This window comes from Protomyctophum parallelum (genome assembly GCF_964188405.1).
Source record: "Protomyctophum parallelum genome assembly, chromosome: 2".
In the NCBI taxonomy this organism is placed as follows: domain Eukaryota; kingdom Metazoa; phylum Chordata; class Actinopteri; order Myctophiformes; family Myctophidae; genus Protomyctophum; species Protomyctophum parallelum.
This window is the reverse complement of record NC_139699.1, coordinates 23,089,053-23,116,258: the sequence shown is the minus strand read 5'-3', so window position 1 is coordinate 23,116,258 and position 27,206 is coordinate 23,089,053. Positions and strand designations below refer to the sequence as shown.

Here is a 27,206-nt window from a genome sequence, read left to right as displayed (position 1 = left end):
GCGGGCGTGAAACCGACACCATTGCGCAACAGAGTATAAAACGCAACATGAGAAGAAGATCTTGTTAGTGTGTTGATGGAATCACCTCTGGTCTGGATGTGGCCCAAGACATGATCTGTTCGTCCAGGCCAGACGCCCATTTACTGTTATCCTGCACAAAGGAAGAGCAAATTCAATATTGTACAGAAAGAACGGTTTGTATGTACACACATACAAACACACACACAAGTCTCGCAAGCCCCTCCATGATTCACTGATCTAACAGCGCGCACGCACACGCACGCACACACACACACGCACGCACGGGCGCACAGACGCCCTCACTTATACTCTCTCTCCTCCTCTGAAAAATGTTGCCTTGCCTACTAATTAAATATTCTTCACTGAATTATTAAACTGAACAAACTGTAATAATTAACTTTTCATGTTGGGCTTAAGAAAGAAAGAAAGAAAGAAAGAAAGAAAGAAAGAAAGAAAGAAAGAAAGAAAGAAAGAAAGAAAAAGGCATTGAGAAAAGCATGTGGCAAAGTCTTGGGGGGTCGAGACCCCAGGTTGAGTTCCTGCTATAGACTATACGAGTAGAGATGTGACAGTTTGATTTAGTTTAGGCCCAGCATACTAATTCTGTCTGACTGACTAATTCCACCTCACTCACATTGGTTTTTAAAGTGGGGTCCGGGGACCACCAATACCTTAAGGGTCCTTCCAGGGGGTCCCCAGCTAAATGATGGATTAGTTAGGAACCAGATGGACCCTTATATGTGGCTGTAACTCTGAGAGTGTACAAATGGAACCAAATGGACCCTTACAGGTCCATTAGGTTCCATTTGTACACCCTCAGAGTTCTGATGGTCCTGGTCTAATAGGTGAGGTTCAGGGACCCCCCCCCCAGGCCCCTATAGGCTATACATCAGATATAAAAAAAAAAAAATTGAGCTGGGACTCGATTAAAAAAATTAATCTAATTAATCAGAGGCTTTGCGATTAATTAATCTATTCTAGATTAATCGCATTTTAATCGCATATCAATATTCAACCCGAGAACAGCGAGAAACCTTTTTTTTTATGTTTTTTGGTATCCCAGTGAATCAACGAATAGTGACTACAGGATACCACTAATTTTCAACATTTTACTGTCATTAATATACCTGTTGTGGAAATAATAATAAAAAGTCACCCCATTCTGTGTTGCCTAGAACTGGAGGTCTGAAAAAAAAATTGTAACAGTAACAAGTACATCTCAGTGACATCACAAAGCTGTAGGCCTACTTACTTCATATTGTTACTGTTTTTTGTCAGACCTCCAGTTCTAGGCAACACAAAATGGGGTGACTTTTTATTATTTCCAGTTTTCAGTACTATAGAAAAGCGCCCAGTGAGAAACGTTCCACGGTGAAAAAAAAGGTGCGATTAATTTATCTGTAGTTAATCGCGATAAATTTTTCTGTAGTTAATTAATCTAAATTAATCGCAATTAGTCCCAGCCCTATAAAAAATACAAATACAAAAATCTTGCCATTCTTTGACACTATTGACATTTTTAACACCATGGGGCTGGGGGGGGGGGAAGGTTCCAGGTACGAATTATTTTCAGATGGGGGTCCGTGACCTTAATACACAATACATTTAGGGGTCCTTGAAAATGAAATAAGGCACACGCGCACGCACAGTTTCCTCACCATGAGCAGTGACATTTCGTCCTTGGGCACGGGCTCCAGGTCGGGCACAGCGAAGGACTCTGGGAAGGCGGCGCCCCGCGCCAGAGCCTCCGCCGCCTTCACCGTGGTGGAGAAGCAGTCCAGCCAGGCCCACTCGTTGGCGCTCCACGCGGCACTGCCAGACTCCTGATGGGGGAGGTGTCGCAGGTGAGGGGCCACGGGGGCCCGGCACAGCAGCTGGTCCAGGTGGAGCCCCACGGCTAACGAGGCCAGACACTGCATGTAGGGACTGTGGACCAGCTGCTCCCCACACACCACGTGAGGCTGGGGGGGAAACATGAGGAGAAATAGTCACAACCACTCCTATAGGCAGCTATGTGTGCCTATCTGTCCCTGTGTCGCTGGCTGTGTACGAGCACAAAAATAGCGTTATATAAGATGTTTTTTTCCAATAGAGCTGAGGGCGTATGTACATTCAGCACAAAAACAACCAACCCAAAAAATATATATATTTATTTTTATCTACCGTAATGTCCCGAATATACGACGACTCTGATTATAAGACGACTCCAATTTTTCTTTCCCAAGCCTCAACCTCCTACAGGCGTATACATTGGCTGAACTCGTGTTCACGATCGTGCAAGCACGCGTGCGGTCTTTATGTACATTATGTTTAGTTTATTTTAATTTAGTTTATTTGCACATATGTACATAATAACAATATGGTAAAATAAAATAAATACAGAAAGCAATACTTCAATAAGAAGCAAGATTAGTTACATACATGATGTGCCGGAAGTGCCAAAAAACCCCCAAAGGGACTTATCGAGTGGCCTTCATATAGAAGCTACCAGTTGAGCTTAAAAAACAGAATTAAGATATGAATAATATTGATAGGTCTAAAGATTAAAAAAAAGAAGAAACGATGATCATGAAAAAATAAATGCTGATAATAATATCAAATAATAATATGACTAGGGCGTGTTGCCCAAGCTTTTTAATAAAAATTGCAGTAATTGTCTCTTAAAATAACTGATCAATGGATGCTCTGGTGTAATGATTATGGATTTCGTTATTAAAATGGAATATATTTTGAAAACTGGCTGGGAGTTTATTAATTGATTGGAATAAATAAAATGCATATTTGAAGTTTGTTTATATAAAAGATGGCAAGAATTTTCGAAGACTGAAACAGAGGAGTGGAACTGGTGAATTTGCTAGAAAAAGTAATCATTTTGATAAAACGTTTTTGTAATAAAAAAATCACACCCGTGTGAACTGAGTGGTGCAACTACACATTTATTGTTATAGTTACTGTACTGTAAGGTATTTGTCAAATTAGCCTCAGGTTGTAAAACATTAGAACCAGGAAAGCATCTGTGTCATTTTACATTTTTGGTTAAGTACTCTAGTCTGTGCATGAATTTCAAGGTTTCTCAACAGTGTCACTTGAAGGTCTCACACACACACGTGCGTGCACGCATGCGCGCACATACCGCGGTCATGCACACACACACGCACCGCGTTCATGCACGCAAGCAGCATTGATGCATGTTGCTGCGACGCAGCATTGTGTTGCTACGTGCTAGGCACTACACACACACACGTGCGATACCGCAGCGCACGCAGCGCACGCAGCATTGATGTGTGTTGCTAAGACGCAGCATTGTGTTGCTACGTGCTAGGCACTACACACACACACATTGCTGGTTTCACGCATGCACACACCACTCGTGCTCATGATGACTGATACATGATACACACGGACATTCCTGTTTGTAGGAGTGGTTGCACCACTCAAAAATACAATGAAGATTAGACATGAAATTACTAGCCCAAACCATGTTACGGTATGCAATATAACGGATAAATCATTGTATAATATAAATTAATAAGGTTTTTTCTAAATAGAAACTATTCAATAGACTATTGACTAGAACTAAAACAACAGTGGTGGGCCTGTACCTTTTCGTAGGCGTACTGCTCCTGCAGCATGACGGGCAGCCTCTCCAGGAAGGCCCTCATGCAGGGCGCCATGTTCAGGCCGACCACGCCCTGTCTCTTCAGGGCCGCGCGGCACGTGGCCAGAACATGGTTGGACCATACGAACTCTGGAGAGACGTTCACGACCAGCACGTCCTGGTGGAGAACGCACACACACACACACACACACACACACACACACACACACACACACACACACACACACACTAGTTGATTTCGACACACTTTGCTGATCATTGGAGTGGCTGCACCCCTCAAAAAGATAACGCGGGTAGAATAAATTATAAGAAAATAATGCTTATTTGCAGAGTCGTAGTTGGAAGAGGGAGGGTTGTACCTTTGACCTGTTGGAGCAAATAGCGACGCCCACGTCTGGTATCCAGACGATGTTCTGCACCGCTCCTGACCCGGCTATGACCGTCTGCAGCACCGAGCCATCCTGTCACACACCGTTAGAATAGTTATAACTAAAACTACTACCGTCTGCAGCACCAAGCCACCTTGTCACACACCAAGGTTAGAATGGTTAACACCCCGAGCGGCATACACAGAGTTCTGCGTCCAACAAATAGTAACGCCCAGCACTCAGGACGGAGATTTATTGATATCATAACCGATCGCATCGCTCCACAGGCTGGGAGCGTCTGTTGGGCAACATTCCCCCCCCCTTATAGCCGAAATCTTAAATCTTAAAACGTGAATAACTCTTGATCTAAATCATTCCGTCCAATTCTAAGCAAAGATTATGGGGTACAGGCTTTAATTCCAACACTATTATTGGTCCGACAGTCATTAGACCGACAACCTACCTAAAACCCTAACCTAACCGTAACCGCAAGCACGGGAGCAGTCCGACCGTTATTTCCGCATGTCGAACTAATGCTCCGTTTAAATTACCATCGGATCCCAACATTATGTTTTAGACGGCCCATCTCGGTCCTGTCGCTAGTCGCGGTAGAATTAATCATACCTCCCGTTGTTGTCAAGTCGGGAGTGCTTTGGCTACGTCACCAACATTCGGGATAGCGCCTGATGCGTCGATAAATGTGCTCCGTTGCTGTAAATCGCTGAGTGCTCTGATTTAATGGTCCTAAATACCCCCGGTCGTTTAACGTGTTAGGGAACTCAGTAACGTCTGGAAGGTCCATACGCAGCCACATGGATGGACACAAGGTTTCTTTATGGCCGACAGCGCTGACGATATCTATCTTGTGCGTGTGCGTGTGTGTGTGTGTGTGTGTGTGTGTACTGTATGTGTGAGTGTGTGAGAGTCCTACCCGCAGTGACCAGATGTTGGTGAGACCTCCCACTCCTCCAGAGGCCAGGGTCAATCCGTCAGGACTGAAGACCACCGTCCTGACAGGGGTGAGATGACCCTTCAGGTGGAATACACACACTGCTCTGTCCACTGTCCCCCTGGAAGACTGACACACACACACACACACACACACACACACACACACACACACACACACACACACACACACACACACACACACACACACACACACACACACACACACACACACACACACACACACACACACACACACACACACACACACACACACACGTTACAAGGGAAAGTGTTTGTGTGTGTGTGTGTGTGTGTACGGTGCATTCTAGTTTTGATGGACGGAGGAGGGATATTTTAATCTGAAAAGCCCAGCCTTCCATTTCCCCCCCAAAAAACAGGAGGTGAAATGTTCCATTACTACCTTGCGCTAATAAGTCTGATCTCTCTTTAGAAGCATTAATATTCCAAACGAGATGCTTGGTGAAGTCAGACATTAGGACAGAACATCTGCGTTCTGATCAAAACCACTGACAGCTCCGTAGATTCAGAGATAATAGCAAGATTTGTTCGGCCCGTAAACCAGGAATGAAGTGAATGGATTTTAGCAACCATGGTTTAATTTCAAAGGGACCTAAATATGTGTCCACACGTTTTTTTCTTCTTTCTAATTATTTGTCCGGCCAAAAAAAATGTGTGTTTGTTGTCATGATTTGACGCAACTCGAGTTGGCTTTGTACGAGGCGTCGTGATGAAAGGGTGCGGGACTGCGACGCTCTAGACACGTTCAGAGACGGGTCCCCTGGTCGCAGCCAACGTATTTCCTGTAGGCGGAGACGACATATCTGCGGTGTAAACAGCCCAATCTTTCTGTTGTAGGAACACAAGGCTGCTGTACTTTATACCTCATACTCCCTAGACTCGTTGTCTCCCTCGCCACTGGGAGAGGGAGGCAACGGACATAGATTTACTTTCACCAACAAAAAAATAAACACACCCGTGTGAACTGAGTGGTGCAACTAGGGCTGCGAATCTTTAGGTGTCCCACGATTCGATTCGATTCCGATTTTTGGGGTGACGATTCGATTAAAAAACGATCTTTTCGATTTTTCCGAGTCTCGATTCAAAAAAGATTTTTTTTAAAGCAGTTTTTTATTTTTATTAAAAACAATTAAATAGAATTTTAGCATGATCTACTCCAGTCTTCTGGCATGAAAGCAGAGTACATTTAGTAAAAAGCTTGTATAATTGTAAAGGTTTTATCAACTGAATGATTTAAACACACAAAGGTTAAATCCAAGAGTAAGAACATGTCTCATTAATTTAGCTTGCACAAATTTGAATCAGTACAAAAGTTACAAAATCTCTTCTCACTCAATACCAGAACAATACATTAGTATTAAAACAGGTGTAAAATAAATACAATTGGCAGGCTTAGCTTAGCTGGTAGTAAATGCACTATGCAGAAACCCAGGCCATAATGCATTGCATTTGCACAAATGTACCTGTCAGGTACAGGTACATTTGTGCAAAAAAACGATTTTTGGAAAATGAGAATCGATTCTGAATCGGACGGCATTAGAATCGCGATTCTAACTCGAATCGATTTTTTTTGACAGCCTAGGTGCAACTCCCCTCTCTCTCCCCCCTCCCCTCTCTCTCTCTCTCTCTCTCTCTCTCTCATTAGCAGGCAACAGTACAGCACTATCTCTCTCTCTAATTCTAGCACAACAGCGTCCCTACTGGTACTAATAGTCATACTCGTGCTCATTAACGTCACATACATAGGCGGATGACACATAGGTGGACACGGACATTGCTGTTCCTTGGAGTGGTTGCACCACTCAAAAAGCACTTCAAGTGAACAGCTTAACCCATTCTGGGCGGGAACCCCTTTTGGTGTCTTACCCCCTCAGGCCGGGCACCCATATTTGGGTTCTGTACAGTATGTACAGTATTAAAAAATTACCAAAAAATGCTGCTGCTATATACATATTTGAAGTTTTTCAGAAAACTTAGGTCAGGCTTTAGAAGGCATTTTTAGAATCAGCTGTAGGCCTAAATGGGTACAAAGTACCTTGAATTTAGGTTTGGCTTCATTCTCCCACCAGCCCTCCGAGCTGGAAGAGCTGCATTCTGGGAAGCTGGAGGTTTCCTGAGGTACTGTCCAGACCGAGACTAGACCATTCTGACAGCATCTAAAACACACACACACACACACACACACACACACACACACACACACACACGCACGCACGCACGCACGCACGCACGCACGCACGCACGCACGCACGCACGCACACACGCATGCACGCACACAAAAATAACTTTCGTTTGTTTGACTGAATTGTCCTTGCAGACTGTCTAGTCTAGTCTAGCAATGGAAATGTTTTCATGAGATTATAGGTGATCAAAACACCAGCAATGATTGATGCACAACGCCAACCATTCTACGCCAAGTTTAGAAACAACAAGATGAGAATAAAAAAGGCATAACCCTAATAATAATAATAATAAAACCACATTAAAATCTGCACATCAGTGTACTAGGCTACTTCCGTTTGCAAAATGTATGTGGTGGTAATGTTCTTGAAACATTCTCAAAAAACATTATTGTCTCCACCAGCCGAAGGCATGGGGAGAGTATGTTTTGCACTCCGTCCGTCCGTCCGTGTGTCCGTGTGTCCGTGTGTCCGTCCGTCCGTGACCAGCTAATCTCAGCCACCGTTAACCCGGTCGATGCCAAATTTTGCACACACACTCCCTGGATGCCAACCATGAACCTCTGCTCCAAACTTTCCAGAACGGCCTGTTATAGCGCCACCAGGAGGCCGCTTTGTGCAAAACAAGTTTTTTCACAGTACACCTACAGATTTTGTCCAAACATCACGCAAATTAGTACACAGTCTCTCTAGAGCCATTCAACAAAACGGGTCTTTCAGATTTCTCAGACTCCATCCTGATTGGTTAAGATTGGCTTCCAAAGTTCACAGGAGTGCTCAGTTTCAAACAAAATGCTGCAAATCATGAACACATCGCGTGATTTCCCTGAAATTGTGCACGCACATTCCCACTAGGCTGAGGACGAAATGCCACATGAACAATTTCAACTCAGCCTCAAGGTGGCGCTATAACTGGCCCAAAAGTGTTTTTACCTCTAACTGCACGGATCTGTGGATAACCTGGTGGAGACCTGTGCCCAAAAGGGCACTTTTTCTAGTTAACAAATACATTTTGCAAACGGAATACACTGCCGTGCAGATCTTAGTTACGCCACCACCACACAGACAGCCACGGTCATCATGTCTGCTGAGGAACTACTGAACATTTCAGAGATGTTAATGGTCTCTGTGTGAGATATTCTGTACAATGCCTTCTAATGGCAAATCATTTTGACAAGCCTAAATTGAAGTCATTGCAGCAGCAGCAGCAAGACTAATAAAATAAAAATACAAATATAAAAAAAGATTTGTTTTACCCCTGCAGCCAAAATCAGGGGTTCTTAACCCATGTAGCAAGTATTCATTTATGATATATTTTCTCTATTATGAAGGTTATTTTTGCAGTCAGTTTGTATTGGGGGTGGGTCGCAAGACATGGCCAAAGCATTTCCGGGGGTCCCCAGCCAAAAACGTTGAGAACCCCTGACCTAAATGACTGGATTATTTTAATTTGTGACAGATAAATCATTAGGAAAACATGACAGTACCTGAAGGATCCACTCAGATGAGAGAGAAGCACTCAGAGAGAATATGACAAATAAACAACTGCTACAAAGCAACATTATAATCAACATACGTGGCCAACATGGCGAGGGGTTTGGGCCCTTGTCCGGGCAGGCTGCACCAGGCCATGCCGTTGACCACAGAGGGATGACCGAGGCTCTGTAAGCAGTGCCAGCCGCCGGAACCCGAGGCCGAACTGGACCACAGCTTCACGCTCTCCTCTTTGGCACAGGTGAGCAGCATCTGGCCACCAGGACTCCACTTCATACTGCTGATGGACTCCTGAGACAAGACAGGACAGTGTTGTTTTTGGCAGCACATTTAGATTTTTGGTTTTAGTCATAGTCTCTTGAATAGTTTATTTAAGTCACATTTTAGTCACCTTAGTCTAGTTTTAGTTGACTAAATGTCATGAGATTTTAGCCGACTAAATCTACAGTTGGTTTAGTCGAACAAAATGTATTTGGGCGGGCAATGATGCCGTCATAATGACTGTTTTTATACTTGCTGAAAATATCTGATCTACAAGCCCGCAGCATGGCGCGTTGTGAGCGTTCAGCCAAGACTGGTACATGCATGATGCATCAATAAAATGATGATTGGTTAATTTTAAATGCACGCACGCTGAGGAGACGAGAAGAGACGAGATTATTTTTTTCTCTCTCCCACCCTCTACTGCAGTCTCTCTCTGTCTGTCTGTGTCTCTCTCTCTTTCTCTCTCTCACACTTTAATCATAAAATGGTAATTGGTCAATACGTTATATTATTTCTATATAGTCCACATTTATGTCTGCCTGGCTCAGCTGGGTCGGGTCTCTCGGAATGTCGGAAATAATCGGATTTCGGTCGGACTTGGCGCCGCAATTTGAAAGAAATCTCGGAACGGGTCGGAATCGGACGAAATTGTCACGGATCTATTCGGGTTTGGTTTAACAATTTGAAAATATTTTCGGAACGGGTCAGAATCTGTAACATTAATTTCGGATTTCGGAACAATTCTTTTGGACTCTACTCTGGAGTGAGTGTGGAAATATAGTGGCCCTCTCCATTGTCAAAGTTGCCCACCCCTGAGTTTAACACATTTTGAGTTGGAGCATTCCCCAGTTGTATGGGAATCGCGATGACGTACCTTGTGTGCATCGATGACCACAATTGCTCCTTTTTCCAAGGGCTCTTTGGAGCCCATCAGCAGCTTTCCATCTGCGTAGCCCACAGCGAAAGGCCTGTCCTCACTGTACCAGGCTATATGCATCACTGGCACTGCATGGGATGGAGCAAAAACATTACTGAACATTATGAAGAAAAATACACCGCCCAGCAAACTATGATCACTTGCTATCTTTCATATCAAGGACCATTATTTATTCATCATTTGAGCCACGGACCACCATTTGATGAGATTTAGCCTCGCAGACCCAACATGATTTTTGGTATTGTCGGATACGTTTTGGTCCACAATTCCATGCTGCGTTGATGTGGATGGATGGATGGATCTCTTGTCCACTAGTCCCTAGGGTTGGATCATACATACCATCTTTCCTGTAGCAGTGCTCCAGCTCTGTGCACTGCACAGTGGAGGCGTCCAGCACCTCCATGAGGCCCAGCGTTCCGTCCAGACGCCCCACCAGCAGCAGGTCCTTGAGCTCTCCGCACCACAGCGAGGTGGCCTCCCGCTCGGGGAACGTCAGCGCAGACACCCAGTGGGGCTGGGCGTCCACCAGACCCTTACAGCCTTTATACGGGACAGAACACAGAGATGATGAGGTGGACACACCGTTTAGTACCGTAGGTAGACCCTACGGTAGGTAGATCCTACGGTAGGTAGACCCTACCGCAGGTAGACCCTACCGTAGGTAGACCCTTACCACCTTTATACGGGACAGAACACAGAGATGATGAGGTGGACACACCGTTTAGTACCGTAGGTAGACCCTACGGTAGGTAGACCCTACCATAGGTAGACCCTTACAGCACTGTTGTTTTTGGCAGCAAATTAGTTTTAGTCTCTTGAATAGTTTTCAGTTAGTTTTAGCCACATTTTAGTCACTTGGAATGTTTTAGTGTTAGTCTAGTTTTAGTCGACTAAAATGTATTTTGGCGGTCCTTGATGCAGTCGTAATTACTGTTTTTTTTCACTAATTGTAAAATGATTTATACTGGATCTCTTGTCCACTAGTGCCTTCCTAACATTTTTGTCTAGTTTTTATTATCTAGTATTTGACTTACCGTTGACCTGCCAGATGTTGACCAGTTTGTCCATGGCGGAGGCCAGGTATTTGCCGGTGACGCTCCAGGTCAGAGGACAGAGACTGGGCTCACAGGGGGAGCCATCCTCGGAACCCTCGCTGCTCAACACACACACACACACACACACACACACACACACACACACACACACATACACACCAAATTCACATACTGGGTCCATCCACTGGAGGGAGCCATAACACCACAATAATTTTGCACCAATGTCGGCCATGAAATCCCCAATACTCAAAAATTCTGCCTCGAGATTTTGAAGTCGATTGCCTTAGCCCATGAAGCTTTCAGAAGGTTCCCCTCCCATGACCATCATCATCCATCATCATTCCATCATCTCAGATATTATTTTCTTTACATCGGAAACATTTTCTAAATGTGAATTTAAGCATAGGCTTCTTATACCATATTTTACTTCAGCCATGCGAGTGGTAGCAGGGTGGCGTTTGCAAACATGGCAAAAATGATCGTGTGGACTTAATGTCACATCATGTCAATGTCCAAACATAAAACATTCATTGACAGAGTATACTAGGTTTAACTGGCCTTTGTAATTGGACACTGACATTATATGAAGTCCACAAATTGGTCACATAATATGGGCAGGTCAACACCACCGCCATGCTGCAGGATGGAGGCCAGGAAACTCACATTTGATTATTGGAATTTGGCCATTATTGCCTTAACCACTTGAACCCTATTTTGAGGCGATGTACAAGCGTTGTGAGCTTTAGGTTGTGGCCGTTTTCATGTAGGAGTTTTAGTGTAGAGCAGGGGTCCTCAACTAGAAATGATGAAGGTCCACAAATATTTTTTTGAATAAGACCGAGGTCCGGTCCCATGCGTGTCCATCGGAGAGCGGGGCTCTATGCCCGTTTAGTATGGTCAAGCCAAGCTTATACAAATCAGATCCCCTTCCAACCAACCAATAATGGGGTGCAGAGTGCAGGCCCGGAGTGGAACTCCAAATCAGGCGTAGCGCGCGCCAGAATTTTGGGGGCCCTTGGGGGACATTTTGGGGGCCTTTGCAGCAATTTCACATGAGATTTTTTTTTTTTTTGCCTAGGGTCCGCAGAGAGGTGGTCCGCGGTCCGGTCGTGGACCGCGGTCCGCCAGTTGAATACCCCTGGTGTAGAGGGTATAAACATATAAAAAGGTGTGTGTGTGTGTGTGTGTGTGTCTTACGTCTTATTGAAGATGCACGTCTGCTGAAGGCTGTACTGGTTCTTGGTGACATTCCACACTCTGACCGTCCCGTCGTTCCCGCTGGTGGCCAGCAGTCCTTTTTTACAGCACCAAGCACACGTGATCACCTGGAGCAGCGGACAGTACAGGAGCAGCTTTACACGCAACGAACACAGAACATGTGAACCTGTGTCCACTCCAATGAACACAGAGCATGTGAACCTGTGTCCACTCCAATGAACACAGAGCATGTGTGTCCACTCCAATGGACACAGAACATGTGAACCTGTGTCCACTCCAATGGACACAGAACATGTGAACCTGTGTCCACTCCAATGAACACAGAGCATGTGTGTCCACTCCAATGGACACAGAACATGTGAACCTGTGTCCACTCCAATGAACACAGAGCATGAACCTGTGTCCACTCCAATGAACACAGAACATGTGAACCTGTGTCCACTCCAATGGACACAGAACATGTGAACCTGTGTCCACTCCAATGAACACAGAGCATGTGAACCTGTGTCCACTCCAATGAACACAGAGCATGTGAACCTGTGTCCACTCCAATGAACACAGAACATGTGAACCTGTGTCCACTCCAATGAACACAGAGCATGTGAACCTGTGTCCACTCCAATGAACACAGAACATGTGAACCTGTGTCCACTCCACGTAGCTCAATGAACACAGAACATGTGAACCTGTGTCCACTCCAATGGACACAGAACATGTGAACCTGTGTCCACTCCAATGAACACAGAGCATGTGAACCTGTGTCCACTCCAATGGACACAGAACATGTGAACCTGTGTCCACTCCAATGAACACAGAGCATGTGAACCTGTGTCCACTCCAATGGACACAGAACATGTGAACCTGTGTCCACTCCAATGAACACAGAACATGTGAACCTGTGTCCACTCCAATGGACACAGAACATGTGAACCTGTGTCCACTCCAATGAACACAGAGCATGTGAACCTGTGTCCACTCCAATGAACACAGAGCATGTGAACCTGTGTCCACTCCAATGAACACAGAGCATGTGAACCTGTGTCCACGCCAATGGACACAGAACATGTGAACCTGTGTCCACTCCAATGGACACAGAACATGTGAACCTGTGTCCACTCCAATGGACACAGAACATGTGAACCTGTGTCCACTCCAATGAACACAGAGCATGAACCTGTGTCCACTCCAATGAACACAGAACATGTGAACCTGTGTCCACTCCAATGAACACAGAGCATGTGAACCTGTGTCCACTCCAATGGACACAGAACATGTGAACCTGTGTCCACTCCAATGGACACAGAACATGTGAACCTGTGTCCACTCCAATGAACACAGAGCATGTGAACCTGTGTCCACTCCAATGAACACAGAGCATGTGAACCTGTGTCCACTCCAATGAACACAGAACATGTGAACCTGTGTCCACTCCACGTAGCTCAATGAACACAGAACATGTGAACCTGTGTCCACTCCAATGGACACAGAACATGTGAACCTGTGTCCACTCCAATGAACACAGAGCATGTGAACCTGTGTCCACTCCAATGGACACAGAACATGTGAACCTGTGTCCACTCCACGTAGCTCAATGAACACAGAACATGTGAACCTGTGTCCACTCCAATGAACACAGAGCATGTGAACCTGTGTCCACTCCAATGGACACAGAACATGTGAACCTGTGTCCACTCCAATGAACACAGAACATGTGAACCTGTGTCCACTCCAATGGACACAGAACATGTGAACCTGTGTCCACTCCAATGAACACAGAGCATGTGAACCTGTGTCCACTCCAATGAACACAGAGCATGTGAACCTGTGTCCACTCCAATGAACACAGAACATGTGAACCTGTGTCCACTCCAATGAACACAGAGCATGAACCTGTGTCCACTCCAATGGACACAGAACATGTGAACCTGTGTCCACTCCAATGAACACAGAGCATGTGAACCTGTGTCCACTCCAATTAACACAGAGCATGTGAACCTGTGTCCACTCCAATGGACACAGAACATGTGAACCTGTGTCCACTCCAATGGACACAGAACATGTGAACCTGTGTCCACTCCAATGGACACAGAACATGTGAACCTGTGTCCACTCCAATGCACACAGAGCATGAACCTGTGTCCACTCCAATGAACACAGAACATGTGAACCTGTGTCCACTCCAATGGACACAGAACATGTGAACCTGTGTCCACTCCAATGAACACAGAGCATGTGAACCTGTGTCCACTCCAATGAACACAGAGCATGTGAACCTGTGTCCACTCCAATGAACACAGAACATGTGAACCTGTGTCCACTCCACGTAGCTCAATGAACACAGAACATGTGAACCTGTGTCCACTCCAATGGACACAGAACATGTGAACCTGTGTCCACTCCAATGAACACAGAGCATGTGAACCTGTGTCCACTCCACGTAGCTCAATGAACACAGAACATGTGAACCTGTGTCCACTCCACGTAGCTCAATGAACACAGAACATGTGAACCTGTGTCCACTCCAATGGACACAGAACATGTGAACCTGTGTCCACTCCAATGGACACAGAACATGTGAACCTGTGTCCACTCCAATGAACACAGAGCATGTGAACCTGTGTCCACTCCAATGGACACAGAACATGTGAACCTGTGTCCACTCCACGTAGCTCAATGAACACAGAACATGTGAACCTGTGTCCACTCCAATGGACACAGAACATGTGAACCTGTGTCCACTCCAATGAACACAGAGCATGTGAACCTGTGTCCACTCCAATGAACACAGAACATGTGAACCTGTGTCCACTCCAATGGACACAGAACATGTGAACCTGTGTCCACTCCAATGAACACAGAGCATGTGAACCTGTGTCCACTCCAATGAACACAGAACATGTGAACCTGTGTCCACTCCAATGGACACAGAACATGTGAACCTGTGTCCACTCCAATGGACACAGAACATGTGAACCTGTGTCCACTCCAATGGACACAGAACATGTGAACCTGTGTCCACTCCAATGAACACAGAGCATGAACCTGTGTCCACTCCAATGAACACAGAACATGTGAACCTGTGTCCACTCCAATGAACACAGAACATGTGAACCTGTGTCCACTCCAATGAACACAGAGCATGTGAACCTGTGTCCACTCCAATGAACACAGAACATGTGAACCTGTGTCCACTCCACGTAGCTCAATGAACACAGAACATGTGAACCTGTGTCCACTCCAATGGACACAGAACATGTGAACCTGTGTCCACTCCAATGAACACAGAGCATGTGAACCTGTGTCCACTCCAATGGACACAGAACATGTGAACCTGTGTCCACTCCAATGAACACAGAACATGTGAACCTGTGTCCACTCCAATGAACACAGAACATGTGAACCTGTGTCCACTCCAATGAACACAGAGCATGAACCTGTGTCCACTCCAATGAACACAGAGCATGTGAACCTGTGTCCACTCCAATTAACACAGAGCATGTGAACCTGTGTCCACTCCAATGGACACAGAACATGTGAACCTGTGTCCACTCCAATGGACACAGAACATGTGAACCTGTGTCCACTCCAATGGACACAGAACATGTGAACCTGTGTCCACTCCAATGCACACAGAGCATGAACCTGTGTCCACTCCAATGAACACAGAACATGTGAACCTGTGTCCACTCCAATGGACACAGAACATGTGAACCTGTGTCCACTCCAATGAACACAGAGCATGTGAACCTGTGTCCACTCCAATGAACACAGAGCATGTGAACCTGTGTCCACTCCAATGAACACAGAACATGTGAACCTGTGTCCACTCCACGTAGCTCAATGAACACAGAACATGTGAACCTGTGTCCACTCCAATGGACACAGAACATGTGAACCTGTGTCCACTCCAATGAACACAGAGCATGTGAACCTGTGTCCACTCCACGTAGCTCAATGAACACAGAACATGTGAACCTGTGTCCACTCCACGTAGCTCAATGAACACAGAACATGTGAACCTGTGTCCACTCCAATGGACACAGAACATGTGAACCTGTGTCCACTCCAATGAACACAGAGCATGTGAACCTGTGTCCACTCCAATGAACACAGAACATGTGAACCTGTGTCCACTCCAATGAACACAGAGCATGTGAACCTGTGTCCACTCCAATGAACACAGAACATGTGAACCTGTGTCCACTCCAATGGACACAGAACATGTGAACCTGTGTCCACTCCAATGGACACAGAACATGTGAACCTGTGTCCACTCCAATGGACACAGAACATGTGAACCTGTGTCCACTCCAATGAACACAGAGCATGAACCTGTGTCCACTCCAATGAACACAGAACATGTGAACCTGTGTCCACTCCAATGGACACAGAACATGTGAACCTGTGTCCACTCCAATGAACACAGAACATGTGAACCTGTGTCCACTCCAATGAACACAGAGCATGTGAACCTGTGTCCACTCCAATGAACACAGAGCATGTGAACCTGTGTCCACTCCAATGAACACAGAGCATGTGAACCTGTGTCCACTCCAATGAACACAGAACATGTGAACCTGTGTCCACTCCAATGAACACAGAGCATGTGAACCTGTGTCCACTCCAATGAACACAGAACATGTGAACCTGTGTCCACTCCACGTAGCTCAATGAACACAGAACATGTGAACCTGTGTCCACTCCAATGGACACAGAACATGTGAACCTGTGTCCACTCCAATGAACACAGAGCATGTGAACCTGTGTCCACTCCAATGGACACAGAACATGTGAACCTGTGTCCACTCCAATGAACACAGAACATGTGAACCTGTGTCCACTCCAATGAACACAGAGCATGTGAACCTGTGTCCACTCCAATGAACACAGAGCATGTGAACCTGTGTCCACTCCAATGAACACAGAGCATGTGAACCTGTGTCCACTCCAATGAACACAGAACATGTGAACCTGTGTCCACTCCAATGAACACAGAGCATGTGAACCTGTGTCCACTCCAATGAACACAGAACATGTGAACCTGTGTCCACTCCACGTAGCTCAATGAACACAGAACATGTGAACCTGTGTCCACTCCAATGGACACAGAACATGTGAACCTGTGTCCACTCCAATGAACACAGAGCATGTGAACCTGTGTCCACTCCAATGGACACAGAACATGTGAACCTGTGTCCACTCCAATGAACACAGAGCATGAACCTGTGTCCACTCCAATGAACACAGAGCATGTGAACCTGTGTCCACTCCAATGAACACAGAGCATGTGAACCTGTGTCCACTCCAATGAACACAGAGCATGTGAACCTGTGTCTACTCCACGTAGCTCAATGAACACAGAACATGTGAACCTGTGTCCACTCCGCGTAACTCAATAAACACAGAGCATGTGAACCTGTGTCCACTCCGTGTAGCTCAGCCACTAGAGAGCTCGCTGAGGACCACCAAGTCATGGCAAGGGTTACGTACTCACTGTATGTGCACACAAGTTAAATGTGGAAAGAATGACACAGAGAGAGACAAAGAGATTTTACTGTTCCAAGCTTTGTGTCATTTCGTACAGACGCTTATATTAACAGTTTAATTTTTTATTTAATTTTCATTATTATTATTATTGTTATTATTATGCTTTAAATGTGCTGTCTTCTATGTACAGTATGTGGGTTTGTATGTGGGGGGGGGGGGAGGGTTGTCGGCGGGTGGTGGTATGTGAATTGTGTGAAAAATTGAAAATAAAAACAAAATATTCAAAATAATAATAATAAGGGTGTATTAACTACTACCCACCCTGCTCTGGTGCGCCTCCAGCTTGAACACGGAGCACTTGCGCAGGTCCCCGGCCATGTCGGTGAAGGACTGCGGGCGGCTGTGGTTGTTGTCGCGGTCGTGCGCCGCCAGCGTGCGCACCAGCTGCTGGGCGGCCCACTGGCGGTGCTGCGACGACAGCCTGGACGACAGGCAGCAGGCGGCCAGCGCGTTGGCCAGCTCCAGGGGGCCTACAGCGGAGGGGTTGTGGGAAGGATGGGCATACAAATGCGCAATTAGACCTGCTTGAACACAAAGAGGAGGAGGAGGAGGAAACACAAGAGGTGACATGGCAGGGCAGGGCAGGCAGCGCCCGGTGAGTGACAAGGAAGGGGGGGGAAAAAACAAAACATGACAAAATAAGAGACACGACAAAAAACTAAAAAGGCACAGATGAAACACAATGGTGAAATGGTTGACACGTGTGAGGCCTCATTCACACATAATTTACGAATGCTCTGTTCCGTCCGTGTTTAATCATGGCTCAAAACCTTTCCAATGGAAGTCACGTGAGTGCAATACAAAATAACACAACCGAACCAACAACAACCAATTCCTCCCACAAACCTCTCTTCTCCACGTCAGACTTGTCATAGGCCGGCCGGAGGCGGGCTCCTTTGTCCGCCAGCAGCGCCACCAGAGCCTGCGTGACCACGAAGTTGGGCGACGTGATCAGCTTGTTCTCCTCGGCCACGCCACGCAGGAAGCTGGGCAGGAACTTCCTCTGGATGGGGTCGTCCACCGTGGTGAGGTTCATGCCCGTGGCCGCCGAGATCAGGTTCTGGGACAGGAGGAGAAGAGGCGCAGACCGGTGTTGTTTTTGACTGAAGTTTTAGTCAGTCTCTTCAATAGTTTATTTAGTTTCAGTCACATTTTAGTCACCTGGAATGTTGTGTTAAGTCTAGTTTTAGTCGACTAAATGTCATAAGATTTTAGTCGACTAAATCTACAGTTGATTTAGTTGGCAAAAATGTATTTTGGCGTAATAAAGAGGGGAGGGGCTGTAATGACTGTTTTTACACTTGCTGAAAATAGCCGATCTACAAGCTCAACGCGTCGCAGGCTAGCATGACGCGTTGTGAGCTTGTAGATCTGCTATTTTCAGCATGAAACCAAGTGTAAAATGACTTAAACTGGATCTCTTGTCCACTAGTCCCTTCCTAACATTTTAGTCTAGTTTTTATTTGTTGACGAAATTGTCAGTATATTTAGTCACAGTTTTAGTCATCATGGCTTAAGCCCCATTCCCACCGCACAAAGCTGGAAATAAAAGCAAAGCAAAACTCATTTCGAAGCTGCTTTTTTTTTTAGAAAGTGGGCGTGTACAAGGTACCTGTCACTCAAGCTGGCTTGAGATGAGAAAGAAAACAGGCAGTTTAAGCAGATGCGCATTTGAAAGTCTAAAATGTAAAATAGCGACTGTAGAGGAGAAATAATTATATATTTAGTTACATCATAACCTATGTATGGATGAATAAATAATATAATCTTGGTAAACTTGTTTGTAAATAACCGAACGAGACTACGGACCGGATCTCGATCCTCCCTCTTTTACCCCAGCTGAAGTGCTCGTCTTGGGGTTGGGGAAATCCCCCACTCCGCTCTCCTCTCCCCCAGGCCACGAGCGAAACTCTCCGGGCATTTCTCATTAAATAGCGGCTCTGTATGTAATGTTAATGTTGATTTAGCAAGAGCATACCGTAGAAATACAATTGCACGTCGTAAAAGCAATTAAAACAGCTTGTGTTTACGTGCTGTTTCCGGACATTCTGTCTCAAAGATCTGTTTTTCTATCCCTATCTCGGCCCTGTCTGTCTGTCACTGACCCTCCTCGGTTGCGGTCTGCTCCTCCACCACCCCGGGGAAAACATTGTGCCAACTAGTAGGCAAGTTAATTAATAACTTTCACAACTATTTATTTATTTATTTATTTATTTATTATTTTATTTACTTATTTTTACTTATTTATGGTTTATTGATTATAGTACAAATGGTTTACAACTATTTATTTATTATTTATATTAATATAAATATTATTTATATGTATTTATTATTATTTCATTTATTATTATTATTTATTTATTATTATTTATATTAATATAAATATTATTATTTATATTTATTTATTATTTATTTATTTATTTTTATTTATGGTTTATTGATTATAGTACAAATGGTTTATCCTGCTTGAATATTATCGAATGTAATAGCATGAATTACTCAATTGAATTATTAATTTAACTCTGAATTATATTTGATTATTTCTGAAGATGATAGGCCTATACAGTGTGTCCCAGAAAGAAAGTCACATGCCAGCAGAAAGAAAGTCACATGCCAGCAGAAATATGCCTTCAACTGAGTATTATTATAACAAAACGGGACCTAGTTACTAGTTCCATCCACGCCAGTATCATGTCAGTATCATGGTCAGTATCATGTCAGTGTCATGGTCAGTGTCATGGTCAGTATAATGTCAGTGTCATGGTCAGTGTCATGGTCAGTATCATGTCAGTGTCATGGTCAGTATCATGTCAGTGTCATGGTCACTGTCATGGTCAGTATCATGTTAGTGTCATGGTCAGTATCATGTCAGTGTCATGTCAGTGTCATGGTCAGTGTCATGGTCACTGTCATGGTCAGTATCATGTCAGTGTCATGTCAGTATCATGGTCAGTATCATGTCAGTGTCATGGTCAGTATCATGGTCAGTATCATGGTCAGTATCATGTCAGTATCATGGCCAGTATCATGTCAGTGTCATGGTCAGTATCATGGTCAGTATCATGGTCAGTATCATGTCAGTATCATGGCCAGTATCATGTCAGTATCATGTCAGTATCATGGCCAGTATCATGTCAGTATCATGTCAGTATCATGGTCAGTATCATGGTCAGTATCATGTCAGTATCATGGTCAGTATCATGTCAGTGTCATGTTAGTATCATGTCAGTGTCATGTTAGTATCATGGTCAGTATCATGGTCAGTATCATGTCAGTATCATGGTCAGTATCATGTCAGTATCATGTCAGTATCATGGTCAGTATCATGTCAGTATCATGTCAGTATCATGGTCAGTATCATGTCAGTGTCATGTTAGTATCATGGTCAGTATCATGTCAGTATCATGGTCAGTCTCATGTCATGTTATGATACTGACATGATACTGACCATGGTACTGACATGATACTGACCATGATACTGACCATGATACTGTCAGTGTCATGTTAGTATCATGGTCAGTATCATGGTCAGTATCATGTCAGTATCATGTCAGTATCATGGCCAGTATCATGTCAGTATCATGTCAGTATCATGGTCAGTATCATGTCAGTATCATGTCAGTATCATGGTCAGTATCATGTCAGTGTCATGTTAGTATCATGGTCAGTATCATGGTCAGTATCATGTCAGTATCATGTCAGTGTCATGTTAGTATCATGGTCAGTATCATGGTCAGTATCATGTCAGTATCATGTCAGTATCATGTCAGTATCATGTCAGTATCATGGTCAGTATCATGTCAGTGTCATGTTAGTATCATGGTCAGTATCATGTCAGTATCATGGTCAGTATCATGTCAGTATCATATAATTTAGTTCATATCAGTTTAATCCAGTTTTTCTCATGTCAGGGACTTCCAAATGATGTATAATTAATTTGATTTTTCACATTATCATTTACAGTCGGAGGATCATGGATGTCCGCATGCATATCATACAACTGATATAATATTATATTGATTTCTCTCGCGCACACACACACACACACACACACACACGGGGGGGGATTGTGTTTGATCTATCTATAAACATAGGCTATCTACTGTCTTTCAACTTTTGCTATGAGGTTCATCGATAGGCCTACATGAACGCAATAAACCAATTGAAATGATTCCCTCAAATAAATCTTATCTATATGCCATTGGTTTATCGATTCAGAACGCAGCAAACCAATCACAAAACACGGGCAACATATTGCATAAATAAAGGTATGATTCACGGTGCCCATGTTTCAACAATCAACATAGCTACCGACACACACACACACACACACACACACACACACACACACACACACACACACACACACACACACACACACACACACACACACACACACACACACACACACACACACACACACACACACACACACACACACACACACACACACACACACACACACACACACACACACACACACACACACACACGACGACCGGCACATGACAGGTCGGATCAGGGATGTCCGCATGCATATCATACAACTGATATAATATCAATTATTGATCTCTCTCGCACGCACACACACACACACGTGTCCCCGTGTCTGGCGCTCAATATCACACACACACACACACACACACACACACACACACACACAGTCACACACACACGACGACCGGCTGAGAGCGGGCTTCTCCCCTCTTCTCGGGGAATGTTTGGGGGGAAACTCCGACACCGGTTGGAACTATATTGTTTAATTGTTTTTCTATCTATATCTGCTAATTTATCAACCGTGTGTGTGCACTGTTTAGTCCACATTCAGCGACGGACAGCGCCGTTCTGGACTGGGCAGTAGTCCGCATCAATGGCTTCGATGAGAACCGGGGGGGGGGGGGGAGATCATTTCTCCCCAGAAAAAGTGTCAATCCAGTGGGAACACGGAACACAAAAAATACACATAAAATCGGCTATGGTCTTGCCAAATATCCTTTCATATAAAGCCCATATTTAAAAAGTTTATTTTTTAATTCGGAGATTCGAGCCGCACAGCTTTCGGAGAGGCAAATGTTTTTGTGAAATGATCTCAACTCCGCCCCCTCAAACCACGCTGTGCTCTGATTGGCTACACGCAGCTTTTAAAAGCTCCAGCATTTCAAAGCAGCTTTCAAGTTGAGTTTTGGTGAGAATGAAAGCAAAGCAAAAAAAAAAAAGCTGTTCATTCCAAGCTTCAAAACGCAAAAGCTGCTCTGCATAGAGATAACATGGGACCACGAAGCTAAAGCAGAAGCTAGCTTGTGCAGTGGGAACGGGGCTTAAGTCTTTATTTAGTTTTTATGTAGTTGTTGTCAGTGAAAAATGGTAGTTTACGAACATTTTTGGTCTTAGTTTTATAGTCGATGTAACCATCTCTCATAGGGATAACAACACCAGTACTGTACCTGGGTACAGAGCTGCACCAGCAGCTTGGCAGCGTTGGGGCTGTTGGAGGCCAGACAGCCCACGGCCGTGCTGAGGTAAGCCAGACAGGAGATGGGTTTGCTGGCCTTGGCGGCGCCGCGGGGCCTCTCTGGACCCCCCCCGCCCCCCGCCGCCGTCGGGGGGCTGCTGGTGGAGAGGCCCGCTCGGCCGGCCGCCGCAAGGCACATCAGCCTCACCAACGTCCTGATGTCCGTCAGACCCAGAGACTCCAGACCGGCCGCCAGGCTGCAGCTGGAGCCGCTGCATGGGCAGACAGACAGACAGACAGACAGACAGACAGGCAGGCAGGCAGGCAGGCAGGCAGGCAGGCAGGCAGGCAGGCAGACAGACAGACAGACAGACAGACAGACAAGGAGACGAGAGGAGAGGAGAGGAGAGGAGAAAGACAAATCAGGCATGCTAACAATTTACAATTTAGGTATTTAGCAGACGCTCTTAACCCATTTAGGCCTGACGTAAAAATAAATAAATAAAGTCTTCTAAATCCTGACAGTTTTCTAGAAATAGCTCTGTTTCTATATCATGCAGTGGTGCTCAATATTTCATGTCAAGGACCCACAAATATATGTAATTGGCCGCCGACCCCCATCTGGAAATATGTTGTTCCAGGAACCCCCCAGAAGCAAAGATTTGAGTTACATTCAAAGATTTGCGCCACATTTTCCTGGGGACAGGGCTCTCATCACCATGGTCCTACCTGACTGACAGCAGGGACAGAGCTCTCATCACCATGGTCCTACCTGACAGACAGCAGGGACAGGGCTCTCATCACCATGGTCCTACCTGACTGACAGCAGGGACAGGGCTCTCATCACCATGGTCCTACCTGACAGACAGCAGGGACAGGGCTCTCATCACCATGGTCCTACCTGACTGACAGCAGGGACAGGGCTCTCATCACCATGGTCCTACCTGACTGACAGCAGGGACAGAGCTCTCATCACCATGGTCCTACCTGACAGACAGCAGGGACAGGGCTCTCATCACCATGGTCCTACCTGACTGACAGCAGGGACAGGGCTCTCATCACCATGGTCCTACCTGACAGACAGCAGGGACAGGGCTCTCATCACCATGGTCCTACCTGACTGACAGCAGGGACAGGGCTCTCATCACCATGGTCCTACCTGACAGACAGCAGGGACAGGGCTCTCATCACCATGGTCCTACCTGACTGACAGCAGGGACAGGGCTCTCATCACCATGGTCCTACCTGACAGACAGCAGGGACAGGGCTCTCATCACCATGGTCCTACCTGACTGACAGCAGGGACAGGGCTCTCATCACCATGGTCCTGGCCAGCAGCACCTGTGCGGCGGCCGTCACCCTCCTCAGGGCCATGACTCGGTCGTGAGGGTTCTGGAGAGCCGCCGCCTGCTCGCCCAGCGTCACCCTGCCCGACGAACTCTTATCCACCGAGCTCTGGCAGCCTGGAGAGGACAGCATTGATTGATTGATTGATTTATTAACAGTTTGCAGAATTACAGTACATTTCAAGTACAACTCAATACAAAAAAAACTGTCAACTGTGAGTGGATGACACCATAAAGTATTACACTTGTTTACAAGAGGGTCCACCTTGTTCAATTCATCAAAACAATTAGAGACGTATGAATATACACTTCTATTATAGTCAAAACAGGAAATCATCAGAGAGGAGGTAATAAAATAAACATACAGTGAGAGGGAAAAGGGGTGGGTGGCATAGGAGCGAAATGAATTTAGTCCCTTATTTGTGCCGAATCTGGGTTGCACATGGTTTGTTGAACTCGCTCTGGTGTTGTGGGTGTGTACTTCACAGCACGGCACGGCACGGCACCACAAACAATGTTAACACATTCAATACTTTAGAGTTAGACGAGTATACTTGTCCTATTAAATAAATACACGAGGTGTGGAGGACTTAAGGCGTTTAATATCCATATAAGGATTTCCTGGAAAAATGAACATTTTTGGAGTCAGGTGGTTTCTTCCCGACAACGGACATATCTTACCCAGTTGTTCCCAAATGTTTTCATGTCAAGGACCCCCAAATTAAAACTAATTACGCCCCCCCCCCCCACATTGAGAAGCACTGTATCTCACCGATCTGCAGCAGGGTCTCCTCCATGCTGTTGGTGGCGGTCACCATGGCGACAGAGGCCCCCAGGGGGTCGCTGTCGGGGAACTGGACGGCCTCGGGGACCAGCCGCCTCTCGTTCAGACCCAGAGGACCGGCCAGCAGCTCAAACTCCTCCTCGCCCGTCAGCTTCTCGTCTTCATCCACGTCCAGCATGTCCCAGTCTTCTGTAGGAGGACCATAGAGTCATGTAGAGCAGTGGTTCCCAAACCTTTTTCATGTCAAGGACCCCCAAATTGACACTAATTATCCCGCGGACCCCCGTTTGAAAAGATATGCCAGGGACCCCCATAAGAGAATGTTTTTACGGCTCTAGCAGTGATTTTCATTTCAAGGACCCCCAGTTTGACCTGAATTAGGCTACGGTCCCTCATTTAAAGGTATATTCAGTGATTTCACTCAAAAAACCTTAGGTTTCGTTTTTGGCTGGGACCTAAGCCTTTCATCCAATCAGGATAGAGAGCCAAAAACGAAACCTAAGGTTTTTTGACCCCCAGGGGTTAACTGGGGACAGGGAGGAACTCCTTATATGGTCAGCACACTCTATAGTAGAGAGGATTATCACAACAAAACAAAAAAATAAGTGATATTTGAATTAAGTGAAATCACTGAATATACCTTTAATGGCATTTCTATCTCTGAGATCAATTTATATTGTAAAATCTAAGTTAATGGAACTGTCAGACATGCCCAAATATGGAGTGAATGCAGACGTCAGAATGATGTCAGAGCAGGCCAGCTCCATACAGTATATGGACACTGGGCCGGCCGTGGCCCTGTCCAGATCCCGGGCAGAGGCCTTTTTGGGGTGATTCTAGACAACCGTATATACGCGGTTGTCTAGAATCGCCGAGCATAGACATGGTAACGCCCCGCCTGCCTCTGATTGGCCTACCGACACTACAGAATATCACTGGTCTTACCAGACTGTCCTCCGTCCGAGGTGGGAAATAATAGTACAAGAGAATGACAGGGCGAAAGTAACTTGAAAACTTCCCTTCAGACACACTGTCCTGCTTCCTAAGAGGTCAGGAGTCTTCCCTTCAGACACACTGTCCTGCTTCCTAAGAGGTCAGGAGTCTTCCCTTCATACACACTGTCCTGCTTCCTAAGAGGTCAGGAGTCTTCCCTTCATACACACTGTCCTGCTTCCTAAGAGGTCAGGAGTCTTCCCTTCATACACACTGTCCTGCTTCATAAGAGGTCAGAAGTCTTCCCTTCATACACACTGTCCTGCTTCCTAAGAGGTCAGAAGTCTTCCCTTCATACACACTGTCCTGCTTCCCTTCATACACACTGTCCTGCTTCCTAAGAGGTCAGAAGTCTTCCCTTCATACACACTGTCCTGCTTCCCTTCATACACACTGTCCTGCTTCCCTTCATACACACTGTCCTGCTTCTTAAGAGGTCAGAAGTCTTCCCTTCATACACACTGTCCTGCTTCCCTTCATACACACTGTCCTGCTTCCCTTCATACACACTGTCCTGCTTCCCTTCATACACACGGTCCTGCTTCCCTTCATACACACTGTCCTGCTTTCTAAGAGGTCAGAAGTCTTCCCTTCATACACACTGTCCTGCTTCCCTTCATACACACTGTCCTGCTTCCCTTCATACACACTGTCCTGCTTTCTAAGAGGTCAGAAGTCTTACCTTCATACACACTGTCCTGCTTTCTAAGAGGTCAGAAGTCTTACCTTCATACACACTGTCCTGCTTCCCTTCATACACACTGTCCTGCTTCCCTTCATACACACTGTCCTGCTTCCCTTCATACACACTGTCCTGCTTCCCTTCATACACACTGTCCTGCTTCCCTTCATATACACACTGTCCTGCTTCCTAAGAGGTCAGAAGTCTTCCCTTCATACACACTGTCCTGCTTCCCTTCATACACACTGTCCTGCTT

At 45.6% G+C, this 27,206-nt stretch overlaps 1 protein-coding gene across 1 annotated transcript in view; it reads right to left on the bottom strand.

Annotated features, from left to right (window-relative positions):
* herc1 (HECT and RLD domain containing E3 ubiquitin protein ligase family member 1) overlaps window positions 1-27,206 on the bottom strand; it is a 153,956-nt gene that overhangs the window by 33,859 nt on the left and 92,891 nt on the right. The window contains 16 exon segments of the mRNA XM_083794082.1: window positions 86-151; window positions 1,680-1,982; window positions 3,624-3,797; window positions 4,000-4,101; window positions 4,940-5,086; window positions 7,034-7,154; window positions 8,755-8,963; window positions 9,811-9,941; window positions 10,213-10,413; window positions 10,908-11,026; window positions 12,126-12,253; window positions 17,955-18,163; window positions 18,540-18,753; window positions 23,138-23,417; window positions 24,434-24,608; window positions 25,264-25,464. Coding sequence (XP_083650208.1) covers window positions 86-151; window positions 1,680-1,982; window positions 3,624-3,797; window positions 4,000-4,101; window positions 4,940-5,086; window positions 7,034-7,154; window positions 8,755-8,963; window positions 9,811-9,941; window positions 10,213-10,413; window positions 10,908-11,026; window positions 12,126-12,253; window positions 17,955-18,163; window positions 18,540-18,753; window positions 23,138-23,417; window positions 24,434-24,608; window positions 25,264-25,464 — 2,780 coding nt within the window.